Source organism: Quercus lobata, chromosome 10 (assembly GCF_001633185.2).
Source record: "Quercus lobata isolate SW786 chromosome 10, ValleyOak3.0 Primary Assembly, whole genome shotgun sequence".
Classification (NCBI taxonomy): domain Eukaryota; kingdom Viridiplantae; phylum Streptophyta; class Magnoliopsida; order Fagales; family Fagaceae; genus Quercus; species Quercus lobata.
The window spans coordinates 37,034,895-37,058,393 of NC_044913.1; the positions used below are offsets into that span (position 1 = coordinate 37,034,895).

General features: G+C 35.1%; 1 protein-coding gene across 1 annotated transcript; it reads left to right on the forward strand.

The window, feature by feature from the left end:
- Positions 1-49: 49 nt before the first annotated feature.
- Positions 50-21,203, forward strand: LOC115963607. Its single transcript, XM_031082675.1, has 20 exons — positions 50-739; positions 835-1,115; positions 1,343-1,439; positions 1,524-1,601; positions 1,706-1,765; positions 1,873-1,977; positions 2,261-2,371; positions 3,994-4,035; positions 5,311-5,424; positions 5,508-5,695; positions 9,223-9,512; positions 9,597-9,718; positions 9,897-9,939; positions 10,034-10,125; positions 10,450-10,498; positions 13,476-13,546; positions 13,692-13,811; positions 15,419-15,519; positions 18,946-18,991; positions 20,779-21,203. The coding sequence occupies exons 1-20, from the start codon at positions 515-517 to the stop codon at positions 20,827-20,829; spliced, it is 2,286 nt and encodes a 761-aa protein (XP_030938535.1). The 5' UTR covers positions 50-514; the 3' UTR covers positions 20,830-21,203.
- Positions 21,204-23,499: the final 2,296 nt, after the last annotated feature.

The following is a 23,499-nucleotide window of genomic DNA, read 5'->3' on the forward strand; positions in this document are numbered from 1 at the left end:
AAATTCGATTATTTTCTCCCTTCCATTTATTTTTTCTCTTTTGAAAGTCAGTCAGTCAGTCAGTCATAGGCTGTTTTAAGAATTTCCAACTTCTTCTTCTTCTTCTTTCTTCCTCTTCCTCCCAGCTTTGAATCCCATTCCCTCCCCCAAAACAAACATCATTGTTTCTGATTCTGATTCTAATTCTGATTCTGATATTTGATATTTGATATTTGGGTGGGTGGGTATATCTATCTTTGTCTATCTCTATCTCATTTGCTCCATTTCCTTTCATATCTCTCTCTCTCTCTACTAATATTCTTCTATTTAGGTCATCTTCATTCATTCATTCATTCATACATACATACTAGTAGTATGCCGACTAGTATTACTTGTACTATTTTCACTTCCCAACATAGATTCAGGCAAATCTCTTTGGAACCCTAGCCCTAGCCCTAGACCTAGACCTAGACCTAGACCTACACCTACCAACATCAACATCAACATCTCTTCGTGTTTGATTAGTCAATCGGACATGGAGAATGGCTACGATGATGTTAAATTGGCCGATAAATTCTCCGGCTTGGCCGTCACCGCCACCAACATCGTCGATAATGATAATGATCGCAACAACAACGACAACTTGTATCAGGTCATAAAAGCCGTGGAAGCCGCCGAAGCTACCATCAAACAACAGGTTGAAGAGAACACTCGTTTGCGGAACGAGCTCCAAAACAAAATTCTTGAGCTCGACAGATATGTATGTTTTTGTTTTTTGTTTTTGTTTTTTTAAGTTAAACAAAAATTCTTTGAACTCTGAAAGATAACACTAAACTTCGATTTTGACGATTGCAGCAGAGGGTAGATGAATCAATGGTTCAAAGACATACATGGAATGGGCGGGTTCATGAATCAGCTCCCGACGATAGGTTTAGGAACATGAACATGAACATGAACATGAGCAATGCGTCGATTGCTCCATCTGGTCCAATCATTCTCCATCAAGATTTAAAGCCAAACACTGAGGCTACTACTACTATGCAGAGTCGTGCAGAAAGCAACACCTCCACCATCAGGCCTCCACCAGATAATGCCTTCTTCTCTTTGCAATCTACACCGCCTTTCTCTCCGGGCAGGTATAATCTACATTACCATTCCCAATTTAACTCAAATGCTTACTTGCATTAATTTTCCTCCCAAAAGATCAACTTCGATTCTGCTTTCATTCATCAATGCAACTATGTGATTATATTTAAGTCTTGGCTTAGATGATTATTCTGTTTTCACTCATTAATATATGTAAAACATCAAAACAAGAAAGAGTTTGATGAAACAACTCATTAATGTTGTGTGTTTGTCTTAGGTATCAAATGGAAGAACATGATGCACGGTTCAATTTAACTGGACAAGGGCTGATGCCGATGACTGAAGTTAATAATAGTAGCAGTCTCTGGAAGCAGGTATAATTCATATAGTTCTAGAAGAGAAGAATAGGTTTTCTTCTTTTAAGGTAAATATTTAATGGACCAGATGTATTTGTGTAGGATCTTGCTGTCAAGATTCGGGAACAAGAAGAGGAGATTATGCAATTACGGAAGCATCTTGCGGATTATTCTGTTAAGGTAAAAACGGCAAGTGTATATTTCTTCTTTTCTTCCTCTACACATCTTTATTGTTTTCGCTTATATGCTAATTGAAGTGACTAATATTAAATATGTTATGATAGGAAGCGCAAATACGCAATGAAAAATATGTTCTGGAAAAGCGCATTGCTTATATGCGCCTGGTAGGCAGTATTTTTATTTTTTTATTTTTTACAAATCTTATTACCTTCCTTTTCCCTTATTTCAGTTTGGGGTTTGATGTAAAGTTTTTTGGTTGTCTTGATACTAGGCGTTTGATCAGCAGCAACAAGACCTTGTGGATGCTGCATCAAAAGCTCTCTCATACAGACAAGACATAATTGAGGAAAATATACGTCTCAGTTATGCATTGCAGGTAGTTTTACGATTCTCTTTTCTTATTTTCTCATACCTGGTGGATGTTGATTTTGTGTTTGTAAATTCAACTATATTGTCAACAAAACCTTCCGTTATTTTAATGATTCCATCACCCCCCTCACCCCAAAAAAAAAAACCTTCTGTAGATCAGTTTTCTCAAATAGTTATGTAAATTTGATGCTACAAATGGTGTTAGGAAAGCAGATTAGGTTGTTAGTCATATTTCCCTGATTTTTTTATAATTTAACCTAAGTATTATGCTTCTATTTTATATCTGTTAGGATGCACAGCAAGAAAGATCAACATTTGTTTCGTCTTTGCTGCCTCTTCTATCAGAGTACTCTCTGCAGCCACCAGTTCCTGATGCCCAGTCTATTGTTAGCAATGTCAAGGTCAAGTTTAAATAATTTTTATGTGTTGTCATTTCTGATATAGACATTGCTTCTGTCGTATTGTAAATATCTTTGAAGTAGACCATAGTATAAGTGCTGAACATTCATAAGCTTCCACTACTCGTACCTTTAGCTGGCAAATGAATTATTATTATCCATTAATTTACTACAGATATGCAAATTGAAGATTTTTTATGTTCTTGTAATTGTGTACCATTTATAATCTTTCTTTGTATAACTCTTTAGGAGAGTTCTGTTTACATAAAATCTCCTCCTACTAAAAAAAAAAGCATTCTAGGTAAGGAGTTCCATTTATAATCTATCTTTTTAGCGAGATAATGAAAACCATTGTCATTAGCAGGGTAATTTCTCATACAGCCTCTCTCTCTCTCTCTTTCTCCAACCTCCTTAAGAAGGGAAGAAAGAAAAGAAAGGGAATTCTGAGATTAGTTGGATTTCTTCTCTGTCCTTGCTTGAGAGAGATTATGGGTAGCATCCACATCTCATTTACTTAATGTTGTCTTTCTTGTAACTTCCACTTGTGCTAACTTCTATGCTGAGATTTCTTTTGGGTGATGGTATAAAACCTTGAGAATTTGTATGATATTGTAGATTGGCTTTTTCTTATTTTTCAAATTAAGTAGTCCAACATTGTTCTGGCATTGAAGGGAACAATGAAATCATGTGGAGCAAAAAGGTGGACAGTTATAGCTTGTGTCAATAGATTTGAAGGCCTTTTTTTTTATTTTTTTATTTTTTTAAATATCAATTTAAGGGGTAGCAAGTTTGAATTACTTGCTTCAAGCTCAGATTATACTGGCTTGGTGGCTGAGCGTTACTTGCCGAAAGTTAATATTTTAAGGAGGATGACTGAGGATTTTATGAGAAACTTTACATTGCTTATCAGAGAGAGAGAGAGAGAGAGAAAGCTGAACCATTAGATTCTATCTAGATATAACTAGTGACAAATTTATGGCTATGCTCAGCCTTGATTTTAATTGTGCAGCTATAGCCCTGGTCAACTAACTTCATTCCTCATACATTTATGTAATATTGCATGCTAGTGCACTTTAAAGTGTGTTCCTCTCAAAGGAGGCATGCATTTCAAGAGGGCCACTAAAATATTTACGTGTTGGCCCTTGGGCCATATTAGATGTGCCTTGCTTCAAGGCACACTCTAAGCTCGCTTTAAAAAAAATATTTCTCTTGTATGTAAGTTCTAGTATTCTATCTGGCCTATATTATTTTCAATATAGGGAATGCTGGCATGATGCTTAGACTGTTTCAAAGCACACCCCCTCCCCTCAAAATTTGGCTTTCTGTTTAGTTTATTTGGTGGATGGTGGTAAAGGGGATGGAGCACTGTATTTTTCATTTGTTGATGTTATGTATATCTGAAACTATCCTTGCTTCTAGAGGGGTCTTTAATAATTCCTCCCTTCCCTTCTCTCTCTCTCTCTCTCTCTCTCTCTCCCCCCACCCCCCCCCAAAAAAAAAGAAAAAAAGAAAAAAAGGAGCTCTGATGGAGGATAATTTTTCATATTTTTAAAATTTGGCTTGTACTAAAGAAATCCTGATGGAAATTATTAAAATTTCTAAAAAAGGTTTCTGCTTTATTGCAGGTCTTGTTCAAACATTTGCAGGAGAAGCTCCTTCTTACTGAGGTATGTTCTCTATATTTGAGATTCTTTATGGCTAATCTTCCGTTTCGAGTTTTGAATTGTTGCATCTGGCATTGATCCTTAATTGATCAGTAAACCTAAACTGTGTGATGTTAGCTTAAGATATCCTGGATTTGGGTGTTTGCTGAGGAATTGGAAGTTTGAGGTTAGGTCTTACTTCTGGGCCTTGAGGGGGATGCTTAGATATTAGTTTTATATTGGAGAAGCTTTTGGCAAGCTGAAGTCCCAGCAAAATTGTTTTTTATTTTTGGGTTGCGGGGGTGGGGGGGTGTTGGTTGGACAGCAGCTCAGATGATAACCCTAATGGTGGATAATTTTGGAGAATGTAACAAAATTGTAGCTGATTCTTGCTGTGTGCAAATTAAGGAGACTGGACTTTGTCATTGCGCTATTGTGCAGGAATTGTGGTTACCGGTCTTCTCTTTGTTTGGGATTTTGGATGATACCTAGGTTAGTTGTGGCATTTTTGACTTGCTGGAAAGGTTCCTTCAATAGATACCAAAATAAAGTGATAGGATAAAGTTTTCCTCCAAACTGGTGCGAAGGAATCTCCTCCAACCCATTATGTGTCTATTCATAAACCCATCCATGTGTATTAAATCACATGACTCATTAAATTATTTAGATAAGTCACATGACTTCTAAAGTAGGTTTGTAACTAAAAGTACACATAGATGGTTGTTTGAATTACCTTGTAGTGGGTTGGATGAATTTTCCTCCAAATTGGTTTGGAGGTAAACCCTATCCAAAGGTTCTTTCAATAGATACCAGAATAAAGTGATAGGATAAAGTTTTCCTCCAACTGGTGTGAAGGAATCTCCTCCAACCCATTGTGTCTATTCATAAAACCATTTGTGTGTATTAAATCACATGACTCATTAAATTATTTAAACAAGTTACATGACTTATAAATAGGATATGTGACTAAAGGTACACATGGATGTTTGTTTGAATTACCTCGTAGTGGGTTGGACGAATTTTCCTCCAAATTGGTTTGGAGGTAAACCCTGTCCAAAGTGATATCAAATGCTGTCCCCTTACTTCTTATATGGTGCATGGATAGGAAGAAACCTGAGGACATTTGAAGGCACAAAGTGTTTAGTGATTGATTAAGTTGAAGACTATGTTTCAAAGTCTCTCCTTTATTGGGCGACAATAATTGATCTTACTACTATAGTTTCTTTACTAGAGCACTATCTCTGTTTTCTTTTTCCAAAGTTGATTATCTTGACCATGTTCCTTTTTTTTTGGTCATAGTCAAAGCTAAAGGAGTCTCAATATCAATTAACACCTTGGCGTTCAGATGCGAATCACCCGAATTTTGCTCCACAATCACCAGCCCACACCATTGGTGCACCGTTGATAACTTCAGTATGCTCATATGCCTTCTTGTTATTCCTCTACGTATCTCTCTCTCTCTCTTGCTTTTTCTAATTATATAAATTCTCTGTCAGAACAAAAATGAACTTGAACTGGTCCCTCAACCAACACATTCCCATGGAAAGATACCAATTTCTACTTCTGATGCTCAGACGGTCAGAGATTGGGATCCATTGAGTCACCATCAGAGTGGTTTGGGTGGTGTTGCAGCACAAACTCTGGAACATGAGGACTTGGGGAGGTATTCACCTCTTGCAAGCAGGTGAGCCTGGTCAAATGGAGACTGCTACTGTGAACTGAATGTACAAATTACAACCATCTGCATTTGTTGGTGGGTTCTGTTCTCAATGAATTTTTATGTTGAATGGTGATGCATGCGTGAATTGTTGTAAAAAATGTGTGTTAATAAGAGCAAATTGTGAACATTCTGTACAAAATCAAATATCTACATATTCTTATTGATTAATTGGCACCTTTTTTATTAGGGCAGCCAGTTTGACTCCACTACCATTCCCTCTGTTGTTACCTTTATTCTCAAGTTAAAAATTTGATGCAATACTTATAAAAGATTCTGAAACTAATATGATCTTATTTTTTATTTATTTTAAAAAGAGGTTTAAAAACCTTAATCTATTTGAAATATATAACAATTGCATTTTGTGAATAAGAAGATAGCTAGGATTCTACTTTTTTTTGATAGGTAATCAGAAATTTATTAATAAAGAGAAAAAAGAAAAGAAAGGTACAAGTTGTTCATGATGATGAACAACAAGAAAAAAAGAACAAACAACACGGCAAAACAAGAAATCAGGAAACTAAACTAAGGGAAGACATAAACTCAGAGAGAGAAGAACAATCAGTAAAACCCCAACACCGAGACCACTCCCAAAGATAGCTAGGATTCTACAGTATGATTGTTGTTGCATTTTATAAGATATCAGCTTAAAACAAACTTAATTTGCATATAAGGTGTACCTGTGCTTCTAATGAATTGTTATTGATCTATCAAAAAAGAGTGTGGATAATCTTGGTTAAGTGTAAGCCCCTAGCGGACTCCCCAAAAGGAGTACTCTAACTCTGGGTGGGTTGGGCACTTAATAAGCTCAAATACGTATTGCTTCCATTCTTCTTTAATAAGTGAAAGAAACACTGTCCCATAAAAACCCTTTTGTTCTTTGTTCTTTATTCTTTATTAGGTAATATTTGTCTTGATTGTTTTAAGCATGAATGTTTTTAGAGGCTGGAAGCCATTCATCATAACATTCTTATGGTGTTGTGTAGCCTTTTATTGAGTATGGTTTTTGTAATAAGTTGTCAATGTTACAAGATGTCAAAAAAAGAACTTGAACGGTATTCTGTTTAAACTGTCTAGTTAATAAAATGATTGTTTTTGAACAACGTATGATGGATCTGAATGTATTGTTATGCACTTTGAATGATTGGATGGCTGCTTTTAGTTTTCATTCCTTCTCTAATTTGTTGGATTTTCTTGATTGTTGTAATAATAATGGATTTTATTGATTGTACACAACCTTTGCACTTGGAAGTGCTTTACTTGTTAAAAAAATAATAATAAGATTGTTTAATTTAGCACCTTTTGTGGTCTCCCCCCCTCCCCCTCCACCTCCCCCGTGCCAATTATTAACTAAATCTTTTAGTTTCTTTTGATGCAACTAGTGTATCAGTGTATCATTTTTTTTTTTATCATACATAATTATATAATTGCCAACGGGAATTGGTTCTTTTTACTAACTTTATGTTAATAAATCCACAATCTAGAAATTCATTATGGACAATTGAACCTTCTCAAACTGTTTCTTTTTAAGAACCAAAAATATTTGTGCTAAAATAACAGATGCCAAGAAAAACAAAAGGCCTTGGACACGCAATGGATCTTGAAGGACTATTTCTGCATCCCCCTGACCAAATCCACATACGTTAGGATTACTTGTTAATGGTTGATCAAGTTGGACTGATTCTCCCTTTGAAACAAGTTCATGTCCCGGGAGGATAATATCAACCACTTAATGTCCATCCAATGTATCCACTATGGTTATTTCATATCCTCCTTTTCCTTAGAATTCATAGGTAGCTTAAACTTGAATATCTAAACAAGATGTATTTTGCATTTTTAGTCCAATGATTTTTATTTATATTAAAAAAAATCAGTGGATTTGTAGTAAAGTCAGAGTATGGGCGCTATGTGAAACTTCTAGCTAGGCTGGGATTCAAGAACAAAAAGAAGTGGAATGATTTTCTTGTAAAAATTGTATTCTATTATTTTATGCATAAAACGGATTGGGCTTGTATTTTTTATTTTTTGAAATTTTTTTGGTAGATAAGCCCTTTAAAAAGGCTCATGTTAAAGGTGTAATGAGAATGATTATATATAATATATGGTGAGAGCTTTGTGTATTTTGACTTATCCTAAACAAGAGAAAGGGGAGAGATAAAAAGAGATTCCCCACTGCCACGACTTTTTCTCTGTCTCCCCCCTCCCCACCTCTTTTATTGCTAGATCCAGCGTTTATCTTCACAATCCCCTTCTTCCTCCACTATTGTACTTCTCTCAGTTCTCGAATGAATGCAACTGTTTTAGTTCTTTGTAATGCACTAAATGTTTGTTTTATTTTTGGATGTTTCTCTTGTATGTATTTCATGTACTTGGGTTGCACCCCTTATTTTCTTCTTGATGAAATTTTTTTCTTATAACAAATTGCAATAAAGGTTTGTTTATATCTGGAGGCAGACAAAATGTTAGTTTCTGGGATAGCTTTAGTAGTGACATTCTGCCTTGTATATTTTTGAAGATAAGTTAGGCAACTGAGGTTGCAGTAAGTTTGTGACTGGGAAATGGAGCTAATTTTGGAAACAGCTTTGACAACTTGGTGCTGGATGTGTGTGTGTATCTAAGTTTTGTTAATTTTATTTTACATTTTTGCTCATAGGTTGTCTAATTTCTTTATGGTTCTGATGACTGCTTAAAAGGTTTCGGATGATAGTAGGGAGTGTTTTGGAAGGTAACTGATGGTAGTAGGGAGTGGAAGTGGGATTTTAAGTACCAATTTTTGTCAAAATTCTTCTCGTTATTTAGCAACGATTCAATGTATGCTACCATTTTGGGAATTTTTTCTTTGTGGTTGTTTTTTGGTAAGATGTGTTTTAGTTTGGGTGATATCTTTGACTGTTAGTACATCACATAGTAGAGATGGTTTGGATCTCACTTAACAGACTCTCTGTGCTTAAAGATTCAAGTATCTCATTTTTGGAGCTCAAATATGGATTATTTGGAATTTCCTGGTTTTCACATAAGAAGATGATGAATGTTCTTGTTTTTATATTCTGAATGTCCTGTGTTGGTTTGCTTGAGCTTCTAGATGATTGCTACTTTTTGAAAATTTATTTTCCTTGATTGCAAGATAAAACTGGAAGGTCGAACATTTTTTAGCATATTAAAGATGGCTTTCTCAGCACATAGTAGCTTATCTTGGCTGTTCGTTCTTACAAATTTACTTCTGGATAATTAATTCAATTAAGGATGATTTCGATGATGGATCTTGCTGTCCATGTCTCATTGTTCCCTCCACTGTTGTGTAATCTCTTCCCTTTGTTACCTTTAACAACTAATTTATATTCGCCTAGTAAAACAAGCTTGCATTTCTTGGATTTATTGTGAGGTTATGTACTGATTGTCAGTGCATCATGATGATTGCATGGCAAGTGCTGCATCTGTATTTTTTTTATCATATAACTGTGTTGTCCTGCTCAAGTGTCTTGCTTGTCTTGCAGGATTCCAGCAGCCCGTGGTATACATGGGCAGCTTGCTGTTACTCAAAGTGAGGTACATGCAGCACGTTATGGTGAAGAAATCACCAGCAAACAGGTCACATTTCGTGAACCAGTCAGCAACCGTGAGATGGATGATCCAGAATCAGAGGGAAACCAGAATGAAAGAGAATCTTCAGCAAATTGGAGTTCAGGAAACTCACCTTACGCAACCACAATTGATGATCCTGGCTCCTCGTATTCTCCTTATCTAGCACCCGTGCTTGAAGAACCTTCCTCATCGTTTTCTGAGGGTAACTTTATTTTACTTTCAGTTTTGCTGCTACGTCTCAGCACTGCTGTTGGCTATTTGAAACTGATTAGATTTCTATATGCAGCTGCAGATGATGATCCATTACCAGCAATAGAGGGCCTTCAAATTTCAGGCGAAGCTGTTCCAGGAAAGGAGCTCCAGGCATGTGGATATTCTATTAATGGGACAACCAGTTGTAACTTTGAGGTGCCTTTTCAGGATCTTTTTCTTTGAATCTCTCATCTCATTTTATGGGATTTGGTTACAGAAATTTCCTAAATGCACCATGAAACACATAATATTGTGGAATACTTAGATGTGATGCAAATACTAATCTATAATCTTGTGATTTTTTTATTTTTTATTTTTTATTTTTTACTGCCAGTGGGTACGGCACATGGAAGATGGATCTGTTAATTACATTGATGGTATCTTTTTTGTTTTCCTTGAGCTCACTGGTTTTGTGTGTTGTATTACCATCCTTATCTAGATATGTGGGTCTTATGTTGTTTCTGGTGACAGGAGCAAAGCAACCAAACTATCTTGTCACAGCTGATGATGTTGAAACATACCTTGCTATTGAAGTGCAGCCTCTGGACAACAGGAAGCGCAAGGTATTGTTTCTCTTTTCCCCTTTTACTCCCCCCACCCCACCCAAAAAAAAAAGACATTTATGTTGGGACGGAGTGGGTATTGATTATGGTATTCTATCTTATTCATAATAGTAACTATTTTTAGTTGTTCTCTGTAAAATATGAAGTCAGCCAATGTTCTCTCCCTTGAATATACTTATATACTCTCCAAACTGGTGTATATTACACATCTGGGCATTTGGTGGTTGCAAAAGTTCTACTGCTTGTTTAACTTATAAAAAAAAAATTCTAGATGTATAGACAATTTTAGTAGATCGATCATAACCTTTTTCTTTGTGAATGCAGGGAGAGCTTGTTAAGGTTTTTGCTAATGACCACAAAAGGATCACTTGTGGTAAGTAATTATAATCTGATGAATCAAGTCTTGCATGGTTCTCCTTTATTTTTTGAACTATGTTTTACTTTTGCACTGCTTTCCCCTGATTCTTTTTATTGGGGTGCTTATCAATTCCTGTGCTTTTGCCTGGTTTCCTAAATTTTCTAGTACTCCCAGGAAAAGGAAGGGGGAGGGGAGGCATCATCTGGAGTGTCTTGTCTGTCTAATTTTGTTGATTTTGTTATTGAGCTTTTCTATGTTTTATATTGTAATTTTTTTCCCCTAATAGTTGACATAGGTTTTGTATTCCCGTCACTTGTTTGGTTGCTTAATGATACTTGTTTGTATATATATACAGGACCCGTTTCTAAATCAATTAAAGAAGTTTAGGAGAATCTCCTCTAAAACATTTTTGAAACATAGTATTTGTTTACGAAGAAAAAAATGGATCTAGAAAATGCATTTTGGGCACATTTGGGAATCATTGGTAATGGAAACTATTGTAGCGCAATAACTATTCTCATTCATGTGTTTGATATGACATGACAAATGTTGGAACAAGATAATATTTTAATTTAATTTCCTAAAATATCTTTATAATTTTTGTATTCATTAAGATTTTATTAACTTTTGTAGGCCTCAATTTTCATTCCCCCTTTTAAAAATTGATAAATCCTTCATTTAAAAGGACATTAATATTTTATCTGATAATTCTAGTGTTTTTCTAAATATTAACAATTGAAAAGATTAATAAATAATTAAGTTTGTATGGAAAGAATGGGAGTTCATTTGTATTGAACGCAACTCCTCTTTGCTTAATGTGGACTATATGGAGGGAGACGAATAGCTGAACATTTAATGGTATGGAGCTATTTGTTATTGAGCTGAAATTTGGATTCTTGACATTGTTGTTCAAGTTGTCCCAAAACATAGGCACAAGCAATGCGAAATCTGTTGTAGGTTTCATCGATGGCTTTTCTTTTCACGTGTAATTCTTTAGGAGTGTTTTGTGCACATGAAATATGTCCTCTATATCAACAAAGTTTAAGTATGATAATTATAAAAAATAATTAAAAAAAAAATAATAATGAAGTTTTAGTATGACATTAGATGGAATAGAATGGAGGATAAGTATACATGTGTTTGACCCTAACTAATCTGTTGAGGATTCAATTTGGGACTAAGGTTTGTTGTATCAACAAAGTTTTAGCACCTAAGAAAAAGTTGCTCTATCACAAGCCCACCAATACTCATATCACCAAATCCAAAAGTATTTCCACCATCTTATTAAGACCCAACTCCAATCCAAAAAATATGAAATTCATTTAACACCAAGTCACCATTACCATCACAAATCCCATCTCTTGGGTTAAAGGCAAACTACACGAACTCCATTTTAGATGGAACTATTGCCAACCGTGAACTGTGGAATTTTTAGATCTGAAAGGCACCATGGAGTCTCAAATATTCAAGTTCAGGTTGGTCACTGCTTTGGTTGACTAGTTCATCAATCTCCAGTAGTGCTCTTTTGTTTTATTCGTATCCACAAGATGGTGCTGACATGTTTCAATTCAGTGTGGTATGCCAGCCATGAAGGTTGATGGAGCTAAGAAGTAGGGGTCTGTTTTCATCAAACTCCAGTAGAGCTCTTTTGTTTTATTCATATCCACAAGATGGTGCTTCCATGGTTCAATTCAGTGTGGTATGCCACCCGTGAAGGTTGATGGAGCTAAGTAGGGGTCTGTGTGAGAGTTTTTTTTTTTTTTTTTTTTTCCTTTTGAACTTGAGAGAGAGAGAGAGATAAGGTGTTTATAAGGATTTTATATTATGAAGCTATTATGGCAGTTCACTTAATAGTTATTCCTCTAATTTTTAAAAGGAATGGCTATTCCTTAAAAATGAGGAATAGGCTAGGCAGTGAGGGTGAATAGCCATTCCTTATAATGAAAGTGTAACCAAACGATTGAAGAACTATTACTTTTCCATTATAGGATCTATTCAGCATACCAAACATCCCATTTTCAGGAATAGGTTTCCCATCATTGAGGTAATATCATCAGTATATGAGTTTTTAGTTTAGTTTTTCAATACCTCATAGACTCTTTTTAGTATTTTCCAGTTTCATTAGTATGGTCAAACTGTGTAATGTGTACTAGATATCTAGGAAGCACAGACGCAGACATGGGTATGGGTACGGATGTGATACGGCGACGAGCAATTTTTGAAAAATTATTTAATGACATGGCGGGTATGACACTAGTATGACATGGGTACGACACGTGGATAGCACCCCAAATGAAGTGTCTGTGCTTCCTAGCTAGATATCATAAGGGCTCAATATCTTACAAGCACCTAACTCTAGAGCTTCACATGAGACCTCATGATTACCATATTGTATCTGGTTTGCTTCCTCCTTTTGTGTTTTATATCACATCATGATTCTGCCTCTCAAACTGGTGGCCAAGGTATACTAAATGGAAAGACAAATTAGAGTTCAAGTCCATCTTGTTTCCTAGTTTGGGACTTTGCTTGGTTAATTATTTCTTTGGTGGCGAATTCTTCCTTGGTTGTCTCACTGCGGAATTGGAAAATTGAACCAAGGTTATTCAAATTTAACTTCAAGTGACGTTCCTTTGTGGAAGTAACTACAACTGATGTAGGGTGTTTTTTATTTATTTATTTATATATATATATATATATTTTTTAAAGGTTGTTAAAAAAGGATGGATGTCTTCTTTTGTTGTGGGTATCCTACATTATAATTCTTTGATTTGTTTTCCTTATTCCTTCACATTTGACGAGATAGCCTCTGTGTCTGTTTGATGTTTTATTTCTCTTGTTGACTAGAATTTAATTCTACTATGTGCTAGCATATTTCGAATGTTTTTGGACATATAGTTGTCATTGAGACTCTCAGGGTAATAAATTGCTTGGTTCTTGTGGTATAATATATTGCAAAGCTAAAGGCATACCATTTTTTTCAACTTGTTTACAGATCCTGAGATGCAAAACCACATTGAGAAGACTCTTTATAGTGGTCATGCTTCATATAGAGTATCCTATTCGGTATGGCTTCAATGAAAAACCCCATTTTGTCATTCTTTGTTTCCAGTATGTTAATATTGAGTTCTTAAATCCTTTTTTTTTTTTTTGGTTTTAAACTGTTGTTTTCTGAAGCTTAAACCAATTTTTATAAATAATTTTTTTACAGACAGGATATCTTGATATATGGGAACCAGCTACCTTGTCCATAAAGAGGGAAGGTTACAATATCAAGTGTAGTGGACCAAGTGGTGTTGTAGCCTCTGAAAAGTTTTCGCCCTCCACAGATGTATGATTCCTTACTTGCTTAATCTTTTTGAGGGTATTAAGAGCTTGGCCAGTACCTTGAAACAAGGCTTTCATAGCCTGGTTAGGTCAATATCCTATTTTCCTTGGTTTGTGAAGGAAATTAGTGTATTATATACTAATAAGATATTTGGTGTCAATTGGTGCATATGAACATGGACAACATTCAAGAAAATAGGAATTATAATGATTACTTTACAACCCATACCGTAGTAAACTCAATCAAGTTCAATAACTTGGGGCCGATTAATTCTATACAATACAGTCTAAAGTTCACTGCATTTTGATATTGGTCTTCCTTGATACTACTGCATAGTTATGGGATCTCATTTATTTTGTATCTCATATCATTATCAAGTGTCAATAACTAATATGATTGACCAGCTTCTTCCACTATTGGAATTATTTTCCAACAGTTCTTAGTTTACCTAACTTATGTTCTATTTTTTTATTGGTAAATTACTCATGCACCTTGTGGCTCTTAAACCCATGACCTCACCATCTACCTAACTCTTACAAAGGGAGGTAGTGCCATTTGAGTTAGATCTCATTGGCCAACGTATGTGCTATTTGTAAAAAAGAGAATTATTTGTAAAGGATTGTAATTTCAATCTTATAAGAGAATCCTTTTAAGTCTTCTTTGAAACCAACTCTGGCATTCGATTTAATCCACTTGTGCTGTTTAGAACTAGAAAGGAACTTAATTGAGTTAGTCATTCTAATTTTTTACCAACATCCCTATATACAGATGTAAATGACAGCCATGACCATTAGTGTGATAAAATCCTCCCATTTTCTTTGTGTTCAGCATTTTTCCGAGGCTACCATAACAAAATAAATAGTTAAAAACATAAAGAACTAAAAAATGAGAAAGACTAGATGTGTTTTTGGGTATGTGAGAGAGAGGATCTGTATCAATTAGGGAAAAACATGGACCACTAGTGGAACATAGGAATTGAATTCTTCTCTAATCCAACCTATTCTGGTCTGATTTACTTTTATACTGTTCAAAATCAGTTCCCCATTTGAATTACATCAATTCCACAATGATCAAGTCAAATTCCAATGGAATTGAATTCTTGTTTTTAAGATTTCAAAACAGGCTGTTAGTGGTGTTATTGTGAAACCGGATAATTTATTGAATATAAAAGATAGTCAATTTGAGATGACCAATGTCCTGAACTTGAGAGATGAAATAGACATTTTTGGTTAATTTTCTGCTTAATTCTCATTAATGCATTCAACGTACATTAATAGCCAAGGATGAGATAACCTCATCAAAAAATCCTAAAACATAGGAATTAATTTGAATAAAAATAAATAACAATACTAATCTAATCTAGGAAGATTTATTCTATCACTAAACTAAATTCAAATAACTTATCCAGCACCCGGGTCATAACAGGTATACTCTTTTTTTATAGAATAATTTAGGGTGTAATTGAATATTACATGTGAACAACCCTGATTAGTTTGTTGAGGAGCTATAGTTGACCCCATAGTTTTGGGACTAAAGATTTGTTGTTGCTGTTGTTCTATAAAGTTGTGGGTATTTATTCATTCTTATTTCATTCTTTTTCCTTTTTGTAGGTTACAATTCCCTATGGACTTACTGCAGAATTTTTAATTATTGGGTCTGGTGGTGTTGAGCATCTCTTAAGAGCAGATAGCAACTCAACTGATGTTAGCTGGTACGTAACAAGTGTTTCTCATACTGTTTCTTTTTCTTTGATCATATTGTATTTGATGGAGATTTCATAAAACCATGAAATGCACCAAGTGATTATTTACTGATTTAAAATTGATATAACTTTTCCTTTTTGTTGCACTTATACAAGGATATGATGGATGCCTTATGTGAAGTTGATGATTAACTCCTGTTTTCATCCTTCGCATTATTTTTCTTATAAACTAAGTTTTACATACTTTCTCTCTCTCTCTCTCTCTATATATATATGTGTGTGTGTGTGTGTGTTTGTCATAATTAGGCTAATACATAAATATAAAGAAAAAAGTAGGGATAAAATAATAATCTCAATAAAGACGCATTGGGAATTTAGGAACACATACAAATATACACACAAGGGACAAATAAAACTAGAGACCATCTCCACCAAGCATTGCAAATAGGTAGCCAATTATTTATCACTCATATCAATCTACTAACCTACGCAAACCATCAGACAGATGGCTCAATGCACATCTTTGTCAACATGACCCCCAACACCAACAGCCACTTGCATGTTAATCCTTTCAGAAACAGCTGAAATGTTACCTCCCAAAGATCCAAAGATTTGCAAAATCAAAGCTCCTTTTCCTACTGTGATTTGTTCCTCTGCGCTGCCAAAAATTATTTCAGAAAGCAGTTAGCAAAATCAAAATTCTCCACCACCACTGCTCCACCACCAAACCATTTCAAAGCTCTTAACAGCTTCCCCCACCAGGTCAACCTAAGCTCCAAAGCTTCTTTCAAGCATACCTGCATTGATAACAGAAACACTCATGAAACCTAGTCAGGTTGATTCAAAATTACTACTTGATAGAGAGGGAGGGCTGAGGACATGGTGGAAGCTAGTGGCAACCAGTGTTGTTAAAAGCATGCTTAGGTTCGCTTCAAGCTCAAAGCTCGAAGCCCCAAGGTTTGAGCACTTTGCTTGGGCAAAAAAAAAAAAAGCTCACTTAATGAAGCATGCTTTGGGCATGCATTTTTGGTGCTTTTTGAAGAAGCACAAAGCAGGTTGAGGTGCACTTTTTTTATTTTACCGCTAAAAAAGATATGAATCATCAAAATTAATTGCTTGATCTTGAAAGAAATGACATGAACCAATGATTTACCATACAACCATTATTCTTAAGGTGTTGTGTTACACAAACAATTTTTATTTACATGTCAAAATATACAAACAAGATTAATTACTATTCTTGTGCCTTTTGGTCTTTAATTTTCAGATGTATGTTGATTGAACCATATACATTATTTGATCATGGTTATGTATTTATATAAAGCACTAGAGAATTATGTTATATTTAAACTTTCTACAACTAGATTACTGCGACATTGTCCATTGATAATTTTTTTTAATTAACTATATAAAATTTTAAGAATTGAAATAACATAAGTAAAATTTGAACTTACAAACATTATACAATTGCGCGTACCTAATAGGTAAAATATACAAATTTTGAGTTTTTAATTTCTATTATTATATGTTACAGACATGTCTTCTTAAAGGTTATTAGATATTTAATTTGAAAAATATGCACTTCACTTCAATCACGCCTAGGCTTTAAGAGGCCTATGAGCTAATGTCTGCTAGATGCTTTTACAAACACTGGTGGCAACACCATAGAACTAAGGCCAGGCAAGCATATACCAAAAGTATCCTCTTTAATTTCAAAAATTACAAAAAAAAAAAAAAAAATGTAAATCTTGTATGAGTCCAAAATTCTCATTTAGGCCAAAATGAGCAAAATTGACTGAAACTGCTAAAATAAGTTGAAATACTCTGATATTTAATCCAGTACGTTTCAAGGGGGTTAACTACTAGGAAGCACAAACACTTCATTCGGAGTGCCGTCCAGCCTTGTCTAGTTATAAATTTTTTTTTTTTTAAATTCTTGTCGCCGTGTCATACCTTTGCCCGTGTCCGTGCTTCCTAGGTTAACCTTACTGGGTATGATAATTTTGGCCATACCGGCCGGTATCCAGGTATTGTACAAAATTTCTAACTTTATAAAAAATCCAATCTCTGCAGTGAAGTACAAAATCACAATTTTTTATTGCAATTGAAAAAATCCTTTATCTCCACCCCAAACAAACAAACAAAAAAAATAAGTAAGTTTTTGTGGCTAGAGGTAACTTGGATGCTAAAGTAATATGACATAAAATATGGAATGGGAAAGTTGGAAATAAAAGATATGAACAAAGTTTAGCTACAAAATTAGTTGAACCTTAAGGCTACAACTTTACTCAATAAAATAAAAATTACTACATATTTTGGAAATCTAACCGTTGAATTGCATGTTCTTTACGCTCTTAATACACTTGTCAAATTTGGTGTCAATTGGATATTATTTATTTTATGATCTATAAGTTCATATTTTATGCATGATTTTAAACTACAAAAACTTGTAATTTAAGCAATTTATTGATGACATAGCTATGAAGAATATAAGAAAAAGATGTGATCCAATGGTGGATTTGTCAAAATTCACCTTCAATAAAAAGATATTGAGTAAGGTTGTAGCCTAAGACTATAACCAATTTTGTAGCTAAAGTTTGTCCAAAGAATATTAACTATGTGTTCATATATTAAATTTGATAATTTTTCCACTTAATTCCAGTATTAATGATTTTTTTTCCCAATAGTTAAGATAAAGCCACTACAAATGGCACATCTTTCCCTTGTAAAAGCAATACATAATAACATTTTAATTATTTATTATCACATATAAATACTTAAACCCGTCTTATGTAATTACTATTACATATCTTATTTGAGATAAGCCATCATAATGGTCATGCCCATCGAGGTTGTTGGGGCTCCACCTGTTTTTAACTCTAATCATAGTATTTTTATATATCTGAATCATTCAAACTAATCTATGTTTTTTTGCATTAAAAACATAGAGAGGTATTTATGGGATTGCCAGCGTCCCCCACCCTAAGGTGGAGGTTGAATTTGGGTGGTTTTTTTTATTATATATAAGATCTATTAGCACCTCCCCCCCCCCCCCCCCCCCCCCCCCCCCCTCTCTCTCCTCTCAATAGTGTGGGCTCATGGCCTCCTCTCCCCTCACCAAAAAAAAAAATCAAAATTGGTCAGTTTTTTAAACTCTCATTTTTCATGTGTTGGTTGCTTGGTATATTATATTATATTTAAAGTAAGCAGGGAATATTTATCTTGCCTCCTGAGAATAGCTCCAAATTAAGTTCTTGAGTAATTAGGGGTAGCTTGCTTCTCAACCTGCTTCACCTTCGTTGATGTTTTACTCTGTTTCAGAAGCTTCTCTTTATAATTTGGAATTGTTCTTATCTGTTTATTGTGATTTTTTTTTCCTACTTAACAAATATCTTGACTGACTTTTTATCCTTTTTCCCCCTCTTCCTGCTGCAGTTTTAGAGATACAATTGTGCTCACCTTGAGATTATTCATCCGAAGGGTATGATTTTTCATTTTCTAGTGGTTCTTGCCTGGGTATAACTGACATGGAACTTTGACTTTTGTCCATGCAGAACAGCAAATTTGTCTGCTATTCTTTGCTTATACTTCGATATACCATTTCTTAGAATGTAGATGTATCTTTGTTTGTGCGTGTGGCATTTATATTTGTGTGCATTAATTTTCAAATGTGGATGTATGTATATTTGCACGTACCAAATCAGGTATTTCTTAGGTGTAGAACTTGCAGACCTTATAGATTGTGATATTGATCTTACAGGGTATTAAATCAAAGAATGTATAGACTTGCTAAGGCCCCTTATGTAGTCTTTCTAGGGTGACCTACATCTTTTCCTTTAGAGTTGGGACTGTGTCTTGATCTCCTTTGCATGAAATACAAGGGACTTATTCCTTTTACACTAGGAGATGCTGCTGCTGGATGTCAGTTTCTTCGGGTACCATTATGTTTCTCTCTGAAACTGTTGCCAACTATGAAGAGAGAGAGGATAGAAAGATGGCAAGAGAAGGGAGGCCATGCCCTAGTCTCAAATTGAGAGATAAAAGGGGAGAAATTAATGGTGGAGAGGAGAAGAAATAAAATGTTGAGAAAGAGAACAGAAGGTGAGACTGTAAGAGATAAAGAGAGGATAGCACACAAAGAGATTCTCAGACATTCTTAAACTCATTAGATTTATCTTGAGAGAGATTTTTTTGTACTCCATCTCGCCTTACTGATTGGCTTTATAAACACCAAAAACCATGTAGGCACCATTCAAAAATCTTCCCACTATATTGTGCTCAGATTTATTTCCATTAAACCTAAAAACTGCTGAAATATTTATTTTTGATATCTTTGTACAAATGTCTATGTGCTTGGGGCTGTGTTCTTATTTCTGTTTTTGTGGGTAGATGAATAACTAATGTGAAGTATTACATAATCTGGTTTTCAATGCTGACTGCAATCAGGGTAGGATAAATAATACATTCATCTCCATCCTTTTTCCCCCTCCAATGTACCTAAGAGTTTGCAATTTATTGTCCGATTCCCAACAGGCTCTGCTCAAACATGGAAAAGAGCAGTTCAGAACAATCGTATGATTTAATATGGACAAATTTGTTTGTTGAGATTAATCTGAGCCTGTTCTGGATTTGAATATTGGACAATCTGGACATATACCAAGATCCAGATATATGTTGAGAGATTTGATTTGTGGACCTTTGTTTTTAGAATTCTTTGGAGTTAGTGGGCTGGAAACGGTCAACCTTATATTTGGATGGAGAAATTGGGTTGGCAAGTATTCAACTATTCATCGGATATTTGGAACATTGTTCTGTTATATTTAATTTGGACTGTAAGGAAGGAACGCAATTGGTGCACTTTCGAAGATGTGGAAAGTACTAACCTTCACTTGTTCCTTATGAGTGGTCTCGTGCTTGGTCCTTTACAAATAGCAATTCTATTGCATTGTTATAAAGCCATTGCCATTTTGTATATAATTCTTTCATGTTGTAATTCATTAGGCTTCTGTGTGTCCTTTGTAAATGAAGTAGCCTTTCTTTAATAAATTATTCTTACCTATAAAAAGGCATTAAAGTTGTGATATAAAGAATGGTTAAATTTTCTATATTTGCTGAGAAATATATACTAAGGATTTCATAATTGTTTCACATGTTAATCATTTAGGTGTGTTAAATAGTTGATATGTATGCTTCTGACCTTGGATAAGAGATTATACTTATAAATTATTACTTTAAATTATCCTTTACATATTTTAATGTGTTTTGCAGGCTGTTGAGAAAAGGAAAGGAAAGAAGAGGGGTATATTCTTTAGCAAGTAAGATACATTTTGTTCTATAGCAAAAGAGAGGATCTGCTTATGTGCGATCCAGTTAGGCAGTTACACACTTGTGGATTGGGGATTGCTGCTCAAGTTTCCAGAGTGACTTTGTGTGCTATTTTCAGTATTTATGATGTGAGCTAGAGTTGTAATTGTAATTGTAGGCAACGATGCTTTATTTTTGCCCTCCATGCTGTAATATCCCCTCTCTCTCTCTCTCTCTCTCTCTCTCTGAAGTGCAGGATGCGCTTCTATGATGGCTGCATATCTATGCACACAAATTCTTATGCATCTCTTTGCTCTAATTGTAATTCAGGATATAATTTACAGGGAAGAGTAAAGAGGATTTTTTTTCCAGGAAAAAAAAAAAAAAAACCCTTCATAGAATAAAAGTTGTTCCTAGTTTCTATAGATTTCTTTACCTTGTGTTTGGGAGCTTGAGTAAGGGAAGGGAAAGGAAATGAAGAATTAAGAGGGAATTAAATAAAATGAAATGAAATAGGGTTCTTTTCCTTTGCTTGGATGTTTAAGATCAGGAAAAAAAGAATTAAAATACATGATTTGACAACTTATTTAGCAAAGGGGATCAGTACGAATTTGATAAGATTGTAACAAAAAAGGATGCATCATATTAGGCTGAGTTACTAATTCTCGTAATTGGTACATTGTTTACAGTTACTCCAAGGATTAGGTTCTTGGTGTGTAGTATCTTGATTTATTTGCTTATGTTTTTCTAGCTATATGCTACCTTATATTAGGAGATGACAATTAATGTATATATAACTACAAGAAACAACCAGATTGTGATGCCTTGATCAACAGCCAGAGTGTTGGTTAAAATGGACATTATATAAAATAAATGTCAAGATCAAAATGTGGTCTCAAGACTAAAATCAAGACCAACATGTATTCTATATCGAGACCATGAATCTTCCATCAACCACATGTCAGTAATAGTGTTAATGATTAATAGTTATAATTGGCATAAGTCATGTATAAGCTTCCAAAATTATGTCACATATAAGTTTGGCAATTATACCCTGTGAATCTTGAGGGGAGTGGTTACAACTTACAAGAAAATAAAACCTTTATTTATCCAACGATCGTGTTGGTCTAATGACCCCTCCCTACATCCTAAGTATCCAAGGGCAGAATCAGGTGGTGGCGCAAGCCCCCCTAACATTACTGTGGGTGCCTTTTTGCGCTATTGGGCTAAGGCTTTCTATAGAGGATAGGAAAGTTGGGCTTGACTCTCTCCGCGAGATTCCCTTGGAACCAGTCTGTGTACAAGATCAAACACTTCAAACAAAGAGAAATATATATATTTATATGTATATAGTAACAGCAGAATAACCGTTAGTCCGAGAATGTTAGTAGCAAAAAGTAAAAGTGTCATCTTTATTGAGATGACAAAGAGTATAGTTTTGTATGGGGGAGGGAAAAGGTTGCCTAGTGATGCATGTTAGGTCTACCGTGTATACTCTACTTTCTCAACTCCCTATTCTCTCTTACCTTTCACTTTTTTTCCCTCTCTCTCTTCTTTCACTTTCAACCCACTGATCTAATTCTCTTGGGCACTATGTTCTTCACACTATTGTTGATATTTCTTTCCGTTGTCTAATGATTGATGTTGTGTTCTTACCTCATTCTTGTTGCCGTTCCTTTCTTGTTCATGGGTACTATTCCTTTTATACCCAAGATAAAGTCTAGGCGATTTCCCCTTTTGCCCTCGCTTTCCACCAATCATTTTGTCTGCTATAGGCATTTAGCCAACACCCACTACGTACCATTTTGGCCATGTGCAGATGGGTTCACTCTCACTATCTTCTGTCTGCTAGAAGTGGGTTTAGTCCCACTACTTGCTTAGCGAAAAACTTCCTTCATCTTTTAGGAAAAAGCTATTCCAACCACCAATTTTCTACCCATTTTGGTAAGTATGCTTTCTGCCAAGATACCAAAACTAGGTTTTTTCCCCCCTCCACCAAACAATACCCTTTGTTCCTCTTCAACCGTGGGCCTTGCCTCCCTTGCATTGGCTAGGTTGCAGGTCGACAAGGCTTCAGCTGCACCATTTTTTGTTCTTTGGCTTCTTCCTCTTCATGCACTTCCCGCTGCCTTTGATTTTGTCTCGTTTCCTCTTCATGCGTTTTTGCTGCCTTTGGTTTTGTCTTGTTTCTCCCTCACGCATTTCCTGCTACTATGACTTTGTCTTGTTTCTTCTTCATGTGTTTCTTGCTGCTGTGGTTTTGTACGGTTTCACCTTACTTTACTTTCCGCAAAATCAGAATTCATCCTTATCCCCTTATACAAAGGCATTATGGACTTTCTGCCATATATTGGGTTAGGCTTGTTGACCTATTTTGCTTTCTTTTCTCTTCATTTATTTAATACATTGGGTTGGGTCTGCTGACCCCTTTGCTTTCTTTTTTCTTCATTTATTCACTTCATTGGGTTAGGCCTGCTGACCCTTTTATTTTCTTTTCTCTTCGTATATTCTACTGGGCCTCACTTATTGGGCTCCATTTTGTTTCTCTACCTTTGGGTTTTTCTAATACTCATTTTTCTCTTTGAGAATGGCCTCCTATTACTCATCTCTCAAAAGGGACCTGTGGGCCTACTTTGGCCTTTACTTTCTATTCTCAACATTACTCTTTCAAGAAGGCCTTTTATT

Excerpts from the sequence above, each read along its gene's own strand:
- LOC115963607 (XM_031082675.1), top strand. The coding sequence starts at position 515 with ATGGAGAATGGCTACGATGATGTTAAATTGGCCGATAAATTCTCCGGC. Across the intron at positions 5,696-9,222 it reads TATTCACCTCTTGCAAGCAG|GATTCCAGCAGCCCGTGGTA; the intron begins GTGAGCCTGGTC and ends CTTGTCTTGCAG. Across the intron at positions 10,499-13,475 it reads CCACAAAAGGATCACTTGTG|ATCCTGAGATGCAAAACCAC; the intron begins GTAAGTAATTAT and ends ACTTGTTTACAG.